Genomic DNA, 14,724 nt, shown 5'->3' on the forward strand with positions numbered 1-14,724 from the left:
TTTGTTAAAAGTAAAATAAATAGTTGTTTTGATGTGTATATAATGTAGTGGAGTTATTCCAGCTGAGTTGACTTATATTTTTTGTGGTGGGAATGATGAAACATTTCGATATCAAACAACAAAAAAACAAAAACATCTGTTCCACCTCGTTTTTCATAAGATGTTTCAAACATTAAACTCCAGGTGAGTGAGGGAGGATCGGGTCCTTCACTCTCAGGGTTTCCTCTCGCATTTAGTCATAAAAGTCATCAAACTCCTCAGAGTCACTTTGATGGTCTCTCTTCGGCGATGTCTCCACTTGAAAAATCTGCACTCTGTCACAAGTTCCTGGGAAAGAAACGGAACACAAATCAGAATCAACATCCTTTTTAAAAAGTATTTTTTTCATATGCTCAGTCTCTTGATTGTAGTGATTTGTTACCTTTGTCTGTCTCATCCGCTTTTACGTTTTTCTCCCTGAAAACGTGAGAAATAAAAGATGAGACGTGTGTTTCAGGAATTTCTTTTTGCCATCTAGTAAAAAAAAAAAACAGAAAAAACAGTACTCACTCCTTTTTCTGCGATTGCTCCTGGGGTGCAAGTAGATTCTCGATGTCCTCGTCGCTGTTCTCCCTAGAGTCGGAGGATCCTGTTGTACCCTCTTCATCCTCATCCTCCTCCTCATCTTCACCTCCCTCCTCAGGAATGATGTGCATCTTCTTAGTTCTGAAAACAAAACGGATTGTTTTTAGTTTCGTGTGCTGCCGCTTGTGAGGAAGACCGCTGGCTTCTTTAACCGTCTTACTTGCTCTGTGGGGAGATGATGCTGTCCTCGGAGTCTCCCTCCTCTGGTTCTCCTGCTTCTTCTCCTCTCTGCTCCTCTTCCTCCTCTTCATCTGACCCTCCCTCCTCCTTGATTTTGTCCTCCTCTCCTTCGCCCTCCTCCTCGTCCTCCTCTTCATCTTCAGAACCTTCTCCTCCGTTCTCTTCGTTCTTCAACCTGTCTGACTTTTCTTCTTCCTCGTCACCCTCTTCCTCTGAGTCCTGCTCCTTCATCTCCTCCTCACCTTTCACCTCTCGCTCTTCATCTCCTCGACTCTCCTCTTTTTCTTCACCATCATCCTCCTCTTCGTCTCCGTCTCCCGGATCTTTATCTTGTTCCTCTTCTTGCTCCTTTACTCCCTCGCCGCTCTCTTCAGAGCTGCTACTCTGACCTCCACGTCCTTCTTCAATTTTTAAACTAACACTCCCTGATTCATCCCCCTCCTCCTCCTCCTCATCTTCCTCCTCCTCCTCATCTTCCTCCTTCTCCTCCTCCTGGGATCCCGACTCCTCTCTACAGCTCAGTGATTTAGCGCCAGGACTTCGATCTTCTTCTTCACTCCTGGACTCCTCACAAGTAGACTGACTCTCTGAATCCTCTCCGTTGCTCCTGCTCCCCTCCTTCTCCGCCTTCTCAGCCCTCGGTGATCCAGCGTCCAGTCCAGCACTCCTTCTTCCCCTCCCGCTGGTTCTGCTCTTCTCCGATGAGGCGTCACTTTTGGAACTTTTGGAGCTTTTGGCCGCTGTGACTGCAGCAGTGACGACGATGGCGCTGGAAGACCCAGATGACCTGAAGGGAGAATCGCCACAAACATTTAATCTGATTCCAGTTGTCCGTCTTTTGATTTTTTTTTTTTTCGACAAAATGCTCTTAGGCGTGAAAGTCCCCATGTCTGATTTTACAAATCTTAAAAACTGAACCTATGTTGTCTTTTACTTTATACTTGCACCTTTTGGCACAATGAAGATCAATCGAATCCCCTCAAACATTCCCACTTTAGACTTTAATCAATCTTACCTGCAATGCTTGAGTAAGAAAAAGATTACTTGTCTTAAAAACCATTTGAGTGTCTGACGCCCTGACTGTGACTTACTCCTGAGAGCTGCATCTTTCTCCGTCAGAGGAAGGACGCCGTGATCCTCCTCTCTTCTCCCTCCTCTCTCTGCTCGCCCGACTGGACTCCCTGCTGCTGTCACTGCTCTCTGCAGGGCTGCAGGACAACCGAACTGACGCAAACATGCAGAAATTACAACATGTGAAGGGAAAGATCCACTCAGGGAGATAAAAATGAGCCAACACACACTCATATATTCTCTTCCCCGACCTGGTTTGACGTCCAGCTCCTGTGACAAAAGGCTGCTTCCGCTCCCTCCACCTCGTTCTCTCTTCGAGCTCGGTGCTCTGCTCGATTCCACCGCCTCCCTCTCGGGTGGAGGCTCCTCCGTGTAGAGCTGACCCCACAGGGCCTCAGATCCCGGGGGGATTGCTGCGGCCCAGGACCAGTCGGGCTGCGGGGGAGTCTGCCTGGGCCAGGGGTGATGATGGCCGAGGTGGAACGGGTGCGAGAAGACGGGAGGTGGGAGGGAAGACAGAGGGACTTGAAGGGAGCCCTGAGTTTGATGAGGCGCTCCGATGGGAAACCTGGAAGTCTGGGTGCGAGGGTGGGTCTGCCAGGCTGGCTGCATGTAGGGGAGATGAGGGGAGCCATCTTGGGCATAGTCGAAAGGGCTGTTGTGGCTGTAGTGCTTTTGAGGTGGAGCAGTTTTTTGTGGCTGTGCGGTTGACCCTGCAAACAAAGATATCATTTGGATTTTTAGAACAAGCTCTGCAAGTGCTTCTGACGCTAATCTATAGGAGTTCATGAATTCTGGTCTCTGCGGAGCTCAGAGTCGTTTGTCTACACCATCACTCATTGGTTGTTTTAGGCTCTAGGGTGGGCATAGAAGGTCAAATCTACTGTCAATCAAATGGCTGCCATCTCAGTATCTCTGGTGTAAAAGGATAACGGCATCTGCTGTGAAAAGCACAAAAAAAGCCTCCACAATCTTAGATTTTTGCCATTTTGTCACCATTGAATCATGGAACACAACATCTGGACCAATCGTGTTACTGAAATTGATGTGTTGGACATTTGAGAATGTTGTAGTTTGATGCCCTACTGAAATAACTTGGTGAGTGGGAAAAACTTTGTACGCGCTTGTTTGTTTGTTGTTGTGGTTTTCATGTCGAGATTGCATGAATAGAATCGCCAGAATCTAAACTTTCCAACGACCATACGCTTAAACTGAGCTGTTCGCCTATTCGCTCGGCTGTGTTTGTAAAGTTTGGTGATCTAGCCGGACGATCTGACTTTGTAAAAAGTTGGTGATGAGGAGGACAAACCTGCAGAGGACTTCATCACTTGATCTTCTGCGTTCTTTAGGCACGACTTCAAAACCTCCTCCATTCTCTGTAAATGAAACAGACTTTTTGACACTGTGGAGCTTCAGGGATCATTTTGTTAAAGGCCATTAAACGTGTCTTTTTGACACGTAGAAACTTTTTGATGGAAAGAAACAAGATGATTCCTCTCTGGCAGTATGAGATAGAAAAGATTACAGTTTTGAGGATTATCACACACTGTGAATTGCTTGTACCTTCCTCTGAGCAGCCTGTGTTTGCTCCTTGAGTTGCTGCTGCCAGCGGGGGGCGCTCTCCTCCAGGTACCTCTCATACTCCACCTGGAGAAGGTCAAAGGTCAAGCAGAACAGGGTTCAGCACCAGAGCTTCGCAGAGGAAGGAGTAAAAGTACAGATTTTTTTTTAAAAAGTGTGTTTTCTGTGCACCCGAATAGTTTTCATGTTGGCAGTGAGGGTGAACATCCCTCTCAGTGTGTCCTGCGCCTCATCAAACTGCTGCAGCAGCTGCCTGTTGTGCTGCCGGGCTGTGAGCTCTCGCTCCTTCAGCTCCCGTAGACGCTGCTGCAGGTGCATCTTCCTGCTGCGAGTGACACACACACACACACACACACACACACACACACACACACACAGAGTCAGAGCTTAAAAAACATTCACACCAACATACTGAGTGATGCACGGCGGTGGCATCTTGTTGCCTTTTGTCAGTGTTCTTACAGATGTTGATGACTCTGAGGAGCTGAGAGGTCGGCCTGAAACAACATCGGCGTGTTGACACTGTAAGAGAAACTGTGCATCATACACACTCCTACAGTCAGTGGTAAACTTCCCATCTTAAGACATTTGCCTGGTCAAATTACAACAAACTAGACTATATTTTACTGTATGTAGCAGGTGTGTATTTCTTCAGGACCATATCAAAATTCATTGTTGAGAATAATAATTATTGAAGGGAAAAAAAAAGTCCAAGACCACCGAGATCTTACCTCTTTTTGAGCCTGTGCTGTCTTTGTTTTGCGAAAGTGTCGGTCAGATGCCCAAGAGACAGTGAATTCTCCTTCGGTGTGGCCATGACTGCCAGCTTTCAGTGGATGCAGAGATTATCAGGGATTAAGGTCTACGCTCTGAAGGGGGAGGGACCTGCTCCCAGTCCACACATGGACCTCGTACATCTTTAAAATGCCACACAGTTTACCAAATTATTGGAAAATTAACTTACATACAGATTTAAAGCCCTTAATGTGGGTTAGGGTTAATAGTAGTAATAGCTAATGGTAGTTTTAATAGTTTAAAACAAAGGTGAATCAATACAAAAACAAATTAAAACTTTAACTTTTAGAAAAGTATGTCACATTTTATAACTTAATTAATGCCTTACTTTTAACATTATTTTTAATGTAGTTAATGGCACATTCATTTTAGAAAATGAGGCAATATGTTGTGCATAAAAAAGGAGATATTACAGAAGGCATTTTCAGAGTTTTTGGTCCAATTGTATAACTTCTTAACTCAGGACACCTCTCACTACATGCTTCTGCTACAAGGAAATAAACAAAATAAAATAAATAAATAAATAAACACAGAACAGAACAAATAGATAAATACAATAAATAGAGTAAAATAAAAATAAAAACGTATACAGGGACTCAAGTTAATGTATTTATTAAGTTTTTTTTTATTATTATTGATTCTGGAAATGTAGCCTATACAAATTACAAATACAAGCAGTGGGCATGTTTGCACAAACCTGTTTTAGGGTGGAGAAGAAAGCAGAATAAACACATACATTATGCTTTAAATACACAGATTTCGTTGGAACCATTAAAAAACAAAACACTCGTACTAATAATCTACCAATCGAACACAAAACTACAATAAAAACTACATTAGTTCTTCTGTCATTTGTATTTAAAAAGGGGCACACATTTGTTTTCACGGGACGTTACAGGCGGAAGCACAGCGTGTTGTTGCACTGCGGATGTATTTTTATGCAACACCCATTGGCAGAAGCTTGTTTCCGCCCAGTAGCAGATCAGTGGTGGGAACAGGACTGAGTTTAGAGTGAGTTACGGCTTCACATTTCAACTCTTACGTTATATTATTTTCCCCCGAAGATTCCTCAGGTAATATTAATATCATTCGGTTTATTTATCAGCGAGGACGAAGCTAACGGAGCGGTTAGTTAGCTAACCAAGCTAACTGACAGTTAGCAGAGTGCGTCTGTCAAACCAGTCCTTCCAGTGACTCGAACATCACGCAGAGCTGGACGGGCAGGAAACATGACGAGTTTTGCATCTAAAGTGTTCTGCCGGGTCGAGAGTGTGTGTCGCCACCTCCCCGTGTTCCTCAATACCTTCCTGGTGTTCTCCATCACCGGGGAGGTGAGCTACCTGGTGCTGGTCGAGGCTCCGCTGGAGGAGGACCAGCAGAAGACGGTGTGGTCGTCCAGGTGGAAGGCGGTCCACCTGCTGGCCCAGTACTTCATGCTTGTCAACATCTGCTGGAACGCCATGCTCTTCCTCAGAACCAACCCCAGCATCAAGGGGGTGTTCCTGGGAGGAGAGGGCATGGGTCAGGGGTGGAGGTAAGACGAGTGAAACATGGACAGTATTATTAGAGTAATCACAGCAAAGAAACAAGATCCTTTAAACCTTTAGATCAATTAATCGATCAGTTGTTTGTTTGAAAAATGTCAATCAGAGTTTCCCAAAACCCAAGATGGTGTCACTAAATATCTTCCTCTGTCCATAACGCCAAGATATTCAGTTTACTGCCACAGGGGAGGAAATAAACAGGAAGATACTTTAATCTTTAGATCTGGAAACTGAGAATTTAGACTTTTTTTCTGAAATAAATTACTCAAACCAATTGATTGATTGGTGGTAGTTTGTGATTGAGTTAATAGTTGACAACTTGTAATTTAATCGAATACCTGTTCCTAGAATGGACTTCTGTGCTCATGGTTACAGTTGTTATATTTCAGTCTGAGCAATAAAAAAAGTCGTGTTAATATGAAATGTTGTCTAGTTGCATCCCTGACTATAACTGATTAGTATTTTCTCTCTCTTTGCCCGCACAGGTACTGCTATACATGCGAGACACACACTCCTCCTCGCTGCTCCCACTGCTACGACTGCAAAGTGTGTGTGCTGCGGCGGGACCACCACTGCGTCTTTTTCGGCCAGTGCGTGGGCTTCCGCAACTACCGCTACTTCATATGCTGCTTGTTGTTCATGTGGTCGGGGCTCCTGTACGCCACTCTGATGAACGCAGAGGTCTTCATCGTCATCCTGAAGGAGGGCGTGACGGTGCACAGCGTCCTGCTGCTGCTCATACCCTGGATCATGCTGGTTTCAGGTGGGATGATCTGGTTTGGGGACACATTGATTGTCCTGTTTCATGCAGCTGTTGTACTTCTGCAGCTGCTTCTGTACTTCTATGGCTATTTTGCAGAGTGTGATTTATTCTGTGCTGCTGCTCCTTCTCTCCTCAGGTCAGGTCTCAGCACGTGCCTTCGCCTTCGCCTTCATCGCAGACACTTGCGTGGTGGGTTTCCTGCTGGTCTCCGCCTTCTTCTTCTTCCATCTCTTCCTGATGATTCGGGGACAGACCACCAGGGAGTGGTACTCGACCCGCCGGCCCTACAGCCTCGGGCTCCTGGGCAACCTCCGTAACTCTCTGGGCGTTCGCTGGTACCTCTGCTGGCTCTGCCCGCTCATCCCATCACCTCTGCCCGGAGACGGGATTCACTTCCAGGTGACGGGATCGCTGGAGCCCAGCCGGTAACAGCTGAAAGTCTGAATGCTAACAAGGCCGTGTGTCTTTACTTTCGTGGTGATGGTTAATTTTATCGGGATCAGCAGCAGCAGCAGGGAACATCACCTCAGTTAAAGAGGAGGTAGCTTGGGATGGGAATATGCAGGAATAGTGTGGTTGTTACCGTCAACCAGTATCTTGTCCTGTGCTGAGACGAAGAGTAATGGGTACGTTGACTCTGACTTAAAGGTAAACTGTAAACTCGTTGAGGTTGGCCTCGGATATTAACACAGAAAATATGAGCATTCCTCTTGAATACTGAGCACTGAAAATGTATGTAATCAACACTGAAATGAGAATGTACTTTTTTGATTTAGAAACATTAGTCATTTTTACATTTCTGCAGCAAGCACTCGCGATTGCTGTACATCACTCCAGGGTGGTTACGACCATGACAACTCACATCGACCTTCCTCCTACTGTTAACTTGCCTGAAGATGAAGGTCATGAAAAATTTCGCTTGCACTGCTCCTGAATCAGCTGCCACGACGATGATGTGCTTGTGCTTACCACTTGTCCACATCCGCGCTCAAGCTCCAGCTGAGAAGTCTTTGCTGAAGATTGTTGTTAGACAATGATAGCACTGAGAGGGTGGGGGGGATTAGCAATGATGCTGTAACACCTCAGGACAAGCTTTGTGTAGGAAAACTATCTACAGAAATTGTACATTTTGCTGTTTACAGAAGAATGTGAAGTCTACTTGTGGATGTCACTTTAACAGTGTTTCCCTCTCTTTTCACAAACCAAACTAACGTACAGTGTAGCAACATAGCGTGTAATGACTCAAGCAACCGCTGTGTCCCAACTCCCTGCTGCTTGCTAAATGTACAATGTGTGTACTGTATGTTAATCTTCATAACATCCAGTTTTTGCAGTTTGCATACAGGAAATCGGCGTACTTTAAAGTTTTTTATAACAGTTTTGATACACTACTTGCGCTGTGAGGCATCAATCAAATTGTGACCTTTCACTGTCAGAGCCGGTTTCATTTAAAAAGAGAGAAAACAAAACGCTCTGTAGTTTATATTGTTTTTGTTTTCTGATGTGTTCCTGGAGCTGTTCAACCTGACAGTTTTAAGAATACTTTATGTTCTCACTCACAACTTGATTTAGTGTGTAATAGTGTGGATTTGGGACACAGCTAACGTGTCTTGCAGCACTTGATCACTAGTCAATTTTGTTCCTTCTCTTTTGCACTTTTGATTTTGCAATTTTGATTCTCCTGGCCTTAAATGTAGTGAAAAAAAACGACCAGCCTTTGTTTTGACAGGTGCTCTTGTTTATCCTACAGCCAAAAATGTTGTTCTTAAGAATTGGTTATTGTTTACTTAATAAACATATTTATATATATAAAAATATGGGTCTCTGTTTTGTTTCTTTTTTGGTGCTATTTCATTTGGGTTCTCTCATTTGACTGTTAAATAAATTGTTTCAAGGGAACCATTTTGTATTTTGTACTGTTGTGGTGTAAATTATCTACTAATATTTACATTTTGTTGTGAAAAGAAGTTCAAATAATTGTAATCATGCATGCTCGGGTGGAAAAAAGGTAAATATTTTTCTGCTTTGACATATTTTAACTTTATTCACAGAATCATGTTCTTAAATTTAACTCCACTGACTTTTTATACATGATTTTGTGTAAAATATTTGCTACACTGGGTCCAAATCTTTGGAGCACCAAAAATGCCAAAATCCAGGGGAAAAAAAGCACAAAAATGACTCAATAAATAAATTAATCTACAATTAGTTGAACTCTGACACTTTGTCACCACCCCTAAGCATCAGTATTGCAGTAGTTAGTGGTTCCTCTGGTGATATGCTGCCCTTAAGTAATTCAACAGGTGGTCTATTCTTACATATTGCAGGTTTAAGTGGAAAGGTAAATAAATATGAGAATTAATACTAAGGAATGAATAGAGGAGCAAAATAAAACAAATATCTACTTATGTCACATTTTATAAAATTGATCAATGCTGACATCTTTTAAATTAATTCAATGTCAGTTATTTTGTATTGTATTTATTGACTAATTGATTTATCTATTATTGATTATGGCAGTTGTAGTCTTCCATACAAATAAATCCTGTTTTGCTATTTAAGTTTCAGGGCAGTGCATCATGCATCTAAATATTGTTAAATCTCTTATCCTTTGTGTTAATGCCCTTAACGTTTAACTTAACATCTTTGTTAAACATGGACTGTTTATTACACATTGCTACGGGCCAATAACCTCAGAAAACAGGCAGGTAAGCGGTGAAGTCTGCTCCTTCTCTCACACCTGGTCTTGTCTGAGCCATTTTCCTTGAATGACGTAATTAAAAAAACGTTGCCTAGCAACCGGCGGTTCGTCTTCTCCTGCTAGCATGGACCGTTACTGTTCCTGCCAGCTAACCTGCCAATCAATACTAGCCTGCTGCCCTCTGCATGGTAGCCATTTGGCTACTGTATCCATAATTTGGGTTTTCTGACTGGTAAGGATTTTTTTGTCTTGTTTTCAGAGTGGATGTCAGTGTAAAACATCGTCAGTTTGGTAATATTTGGTCAACTTGTTAAACATTTGGCAGCTGTTAACTAGCTAGCGTTAGCTAACTGTGAAACACTAGCACGCAAAGTTATGGTTACCTCAGTTCTTTTAAAAACATTGCAGTATGAGTTTTATAAAGTTAGCTAGGTTAAGCAGCACACAAGTTTACATTAGCTAGTTGTAAAATAATCAATGAAGTTGGAGTATTTTAATGTAATTGTGCGCATTGGCTAATGTAGCACTAGTCATGCTACATTTTCAGGCTGAAGGTTGAGTTACAGACGGCAGCAATTATTCAGACAAACTGGGGTTCAAGCAAGTGTTGTAAGTTACTGAAAGTAGAGATATCGTGTGAGAATACATTTGTCTAACAAATACATGTATTGAGTTAAAAATTATAATATTTTCCTCAGAAATGTTTGAATGGAAGTGGAAGTATTATGTAGCAGGGAATCGAAATACTAAAGTAAAGTACACATACTTAAAAACAAGGACTTGGAAAAATTGGAAAATATATCTTGTAAAACTATGGGTTTGCTCCTTTTTAAATCTTTTTAGACAATTGGGTGCACCGGGGAGGAATAAGCCAGCAGAATGGACGTCACAGAGGAACATATGTGAGTGATGGTCCTTGAATGAGCACCCACACAAAAACATTTTTGGGTTGTGTTAATTAGCAGCGATATATGATGCTTTTTCTCTGGTGTGTGTGTGTGTGTAGGACAGCGAAGGAGATGCTTGAGAAAATAGCTGAGCTGGAGTACAGTCAAAGCCAGCTGAGGGACCTGAACACTGAGATGAGGCACTGGCTGGATGTAGCAGATGATGAGGTGGCGATGCTGCGCTCAGATAACGCGTCCTTCAGGAAACAAGTGAAAGCGTAACGAGTCACATGCATTTATCTTTACTTGTTTAAACTCCCTGCTGCCTTTGACACAGCCAATCTCTTCACCACCAACACTGAATATCTTTGAACCCATAGTTATTTGGCACTTGTCCCACACGGAGTACCACAAGGTTTAATTATAGGTCTTGATAGGTTTTTTTTTTGGGGGGGGGGGATTTAGACTTCCATATGAATTTTTGTCTACATTTTAACCTTTCCTGAGCAAGTTACAGCCATTTATTATAATAAGTAGAGACATAAATAGAAATGTTATTAAATCATAACAGATGACATTAAAGCAAGGTGATTTTTTTCAGAGAAATAGATTATTTATTGAACATGAACAACAATTAGGTTGACTACAACCTTTACCAGTTGGCCCAGATGAACAAACTATGTGGGTTTTCCTTGGCCAATCAATAGCAGAACGTGATGCCGCAATCATGTTTGCCATGGACCCCCCGAATGTCTATGATGAGCTAAAAATCTCAACCTTACATGACTTTTCAAAGCATATGGTTTGGATTAGTGGTTCCAAAGTTATTTAACATTTTAGGACACTAGCTATTTTTAGCCACCTCCAGCTGTCTAGGTCTTTGAGGGTTACAATATGCTTCCTCTGTGCTCTGTTTTTAGTTTCAAACATCTGTCACTGAAATGAAATAATTAAACTGATTTACGCTGGTTCACTTTTTGTTGAACTCCTTTTGGAAATGGATGAATGGGTAAAAACTCTCCCCAGCTAAAGGACTGAAAGAAAAAGGTCTCTTTTTTTGCCCTGTACACACGAGAATATCTTTTGATTCTGGCTAAGAGTCTGATGAACATATTTCATTACCTCTGGAGGTCTTGTAGCTATGTTTGTACATCTGCAGCCTGGAGAAGATAATCAGTGAAGCTCAGCAGGTGGAAGCTGAAACTTGCGGGTCCCTCCTGGGTGATGACCTCGATTTACAGAGACGCAGTGAACAAAAGATTCAGGAATTGGTGGGTGAGCAGAAATGTTACTTATTGTATTATGATGTTGATATTAAGACTTAGTTATGTTATGTTGTGACACATGCTAAAATGCACCAGGTTACGAGGGTTCCTTACACAATTTAGAGAATCGATTCTCTCAGAATTTCTTCCATGTCCAGGCAAAATTGGTACCATAACTGAAATATACCTACCCATATCAATGTTGGATCATATTTGGTAAATCAGTGACAATACTTAGCTCTATAATTGGTACATTAATGTTATTTATTCTCCTACAGCCTCCTGCGTTCTAAACAATTTCAGTTTTCAAGTTTTTAGACTTCACAACAATCACCTAAACCACCCTTACTTGTTAGAAAGGATGAATGGGTTTAATCTCATCCAGGTCACCCTACATGTTTGTTTTTTTAATGCAGGAAAAGGACTCCGCCATGATTAAGGAAGAAAATAAAAAGCTAACAGCAGAGGTATGATGTTTACATAACATAACTTTCATCATCATTTACTGCACTCAGTGGTCTGAAATTATAAAAAAAAAAAACAAAAAAAAACTTTTCAGCTCAAGAGCCTCCAGCAGGAGAGATGCCGGGACAAAATCAGCTTAAACGAGTTCAGGGTCTCACTTCAAACCCTCGAGGTAACTTGTCATTTTCCTCTCTCCGTTGACGATACCAGTGTTTTACATTCTGTATTTTACATTATCAATCACCCTCCTGATCTGTGTTGTATTTTTCTTCAGCGTGGGATTGAAGAGGCTCAGTTGAGGCTGCAGGAAAGGGATGAGATCATTCACCAGGTAGGAACTGAGACATCACTGCCAGGCAATAACCAGTCGGTGCTTATATATATTGATCTTTCTCTTTGTAGTTCAGTGTTAATTTCTTTGTCCTTCATTATTTGAACATCACATGTTTTCATGTGTGTGTTTTTTGATAGAAAGAGTTGCAGTTACAGCACTTGGAGGAAACAGCAGAAGAGTACTCCAACATCATAAAGGTAAAGATCATCCATTTTTATGTTGTTTAAGAAAATTACGACTCCCTGCATCAGTTAAAGAAGAGAACTGCACAGCAGAGCATACTGCTGAGAGTCTCTTTCAACAGGCACGCTGCAATTTGATATATGAGATGACACAAGCACAATTCCAGCATTGTGCCTCTTTAGATGCACAGTATTAACTCATTTACTGACCACTTTCAGATAAAGTCTTCATGTTATGAGCCGTTAAAGTGTCTGATCATGTTTCTCTGCTGCAGGATCTCAGGCTGACCAATCAGGAGCTGAGGAATCAGTTGGAGGAGAGACAGGATGAGGCCTCATTGTAACCCTGACACATAAAATCTTGTGTTAAAACATTCATGACATGCACCATGTCATCCGTGTGCACTTATTTCATCTATTTGTTCCAGCGCTTTTCTGAATGACGTGATGGCAGAAAAGGAAGGATTGCTCAGTCTGCCTCTGTCCTTCGCAGAGGAAATGAAGCTGCTTGCATCTTCGGCCACAGTGTCAGACTCAGGTCACAGACATGTACGACTTCTTCCTCCAGATTAAGTTTAATAGCCAAAACAAACAAATGATTATACATCCTGTACTTCCAAACATGACCACTAGATTGTGCCACTACATAGCTCAGATTGAAACTGTCAGACAGCTGCTACGAGACTGTAGATGGACTGAGATTAGTGATGTTTGTTACGTATCTGCAGGAGGAAACTGAGACTGAGGAGCTGCTGACACCTCAAAGTCTCACAACAGAGCTTCAGACAGAAAGGTACTTCAGATTCACATCACCAAAAGTGCCCTGTTAGACTTTTCTATGGGTCCTGCTTACATCTCCTCATTCATTATCATCCCTCTGGTTTCTCTGTTGTTAAAGGTGTGCAGGTGTTCTAGTGACAGCAGTCCACAGAGCGGGAATGTTTGTGCTGTTTGTCGTCACACTCGTCATGTTGGCCTTTTTGTTAAGAAGCTTGGCTGGACACTCAGACTTTTTTTCCATCAACACCTTGAGGAGCAGCGCAAACCTGATTTTACAGCCTTACTGCAGAGTGCATTACGGGGCCTTACCTCCTATTTGAGCTAAACTTCTTAAAAACATGTGAATCTTTTATCTAGCTGATAGTTTTTCAGCTATATGTGTTTTCCACTCAGCAGATCACAATGCTGAAGGTTTGGTCTTATTTTTACAAAAACTACTGCATGAAATCTCCAATTGGAAATGAATAATTTTGGATTTATTAGCTCTTGGCTCGACTTCAGTAAAAATAATTACTCGTTTAACAAAATATATTCAGCACACTAAAGCAAACCAGTAAAACCTCGAATGATCTTTCCCACGACAGAATGTGAAAGTTGTAAAAACACAGGCGTAAAAATAAATCAATTAAAGGGGCTCTGTGTAACAGTTTTAACGCTTCTGGACTAGATTTCTTTGTGACAGGCTCAGGTAAGATTTTCCGCGACAATCCAAAGGATGTGACTTTATGCACGTTCTCTACTGCCTCGTCTCAGCGCCTCTCTCCTGGTAGGAAACCTTCAAAACTTAACTAAAATTATCAACAGCATGTGAAGAAATAAAAGTTCTGACATTATGATGTCATTGTATTGTTAGCATAACACGTTTAGAATGCTAACCAACTAGCCCTGACACATCTCGGTCCAAAACTCCTTTGCTAGCGGTAAACACCAACACTTCTTCTGTACTTCCAAACACCTAGTCAAGACAGCTAACTGAGCTAACGTGCTAACTGCAGCTACAGTTGGTAGCAGTCAGCAGTTACCCTGGTTACTATTTGTTCTGAATATGGATCAAACAAGTGGACAGTTCTTATGTATATCACCTTTTAATGGTGGACTGTGCCCCAAAAGCAAGCAACTATTGTACTGTCATTACGCTACAATGATTATACAGAAGCCCTGAGAGTCCTGTGGGAAGAAAAGATCTGATGATCCATTTTCTAAGTCTGTTCAAGGTTGAAAAAATGTTTTACTAGGTAAATTTTGTCAAGTTCCTTCAATGATTCTCCACTTAAAGGACAACATGATGTCATGCTGTTTGACTTTGTTTATATGTGGCGGACCCTGCCACCTTTCTAGCTTCAAACAGTGTTCTGAGGGCCATGTTGTTTGCTTGTTTATTCAGATATGGAAAAGTTAAATATGTCTGTGTTTGTTTTATTACCCTGTTAATATTGTAAATATTAAAACTCTGAGTTTGAATTTCTTCTCCAAAACAACATAGTGCCCCTTTAAGAAAGAAATCAATTGTTAGTTAGTTTTATATAAAGAGGTTTATGCTTATTTCACCCTA

The 14,724-nt window shown here is 41.9% G+C and overlaps 3 protein-coding genes across 5 annotated transcripts; 2 read left to right on the forward strand and 1 right to left on the reverse strand.

The window, feature by feature from the left end:
• Nucleotides 1-110: 110 nt before the first annotated feature.
• On the reverse strand, nt 111-4,283 carry LOC115569241 (spore wall protein 2-like). Its single transcript, XM_030397244.1, has 11 exons — nt 4,188-4,283; nt 3,919-3,978; nt 3,628-3,781; nt 3,439-3,522; nt 3,185-3,251; nt 2,127-2,588; nt 1,896-2,028; nt 785-1,591; nt 550-705; nt 422-456; nt 111-327 (listed from the first exon to the last, which is right to left on the reverse strand). Exons 1-11 carry the CDS (start codon nt 4,271-4,273, stop codon nt 233-235), a joined length of 2,139 nt encoding a protein of 712 aa, XP_030253104.1. The 5' UTR covers nt 4,274-4,283; the 3' UTR covers nt 111-232.
• Nucleotides 4,284-5,161: 878 nt separating this feature from the next.
• Nucleotides 5,162-8,373, forward strand: zdhhc24 (zDHHC palmitoyltransferase 24). The gene is made up of 3 exons (XM_030395368.1): nt 5,162-5,785; nt 6,281-6,558; nt 6,695-8,373. The coding sequence occupies exons 1-3, from the start codon at nt 5,481-5,483 to the stop codon at nt 6,985-6,987; spliced, it is 876 nt and encodes a 291-aa protein (XP_030251228.1). The 5' UTR covers nt 5,162-5,480; the 3' UTR covers nt 6,988-8,373.
• Nucleotides 8,374-9,357: 984 nt separating this feature from the next.
• On the forward strand, nt 9,358-13,821 carry LOC115568813 (nucleoporin nup211-like). Of its 3 annotated transcripts, XM_030396426.1 has the most exons (12): nt 9,358-9,491; nt 10,103-10,161; nt 10,266-10,424; nt 11,306-11,417; nt 11,828-11,878; nt 11,971-12,048; nt 12,151-12,207; nt 12,348-12,407; nt 12,668-12,732; nt 12,821-12,941; nt 13,121-13,185; nt 13,291-13,821. In XM_030396426.1, the coding sequence occupies exons 2-12, from the start codon at nt 10,139-10,141 to the stop codon at nt 13,490-13,492; spliced, it is 993 nt and encodes a 330-aa protein (XP_030252286.1). In that variant the 5' UTR covers nt 9,358-9,491; nt 10,103-10,138; the 3' UTR covers nt 13,493-13,821. The 3 variants fall into 3 exon arrangements, with proteins under 3 accessions (XP_030252286.1, XP_030252287.1, XP_030252288.1); XM_030396427.1 differs by lacking the exon at nt 10,103-10,161; XM_030396428.1 differs by lacking the exon at nt 9,358-9,491 and having other exon boundaries at nt 10,144-10,161; nt 10,266-10,374.
• Nucleotides 13,822-14,724: the final 903 nt, after the last annotated feature.

Source organism: Sparus aurata, chromosome 18 (assembly GCF_900880675.1).
Source record: "Sparus aurata chromosome 18, fSpaAur1.1, whole genome shotgun sequence".
Classification (NCBI taxonomy): domain Eukaryota; kingdom Metazoa; phylum Chordata; class Actinopteri; order Spariformes; family Sparidae; genus Sparus; species Sparus aurata.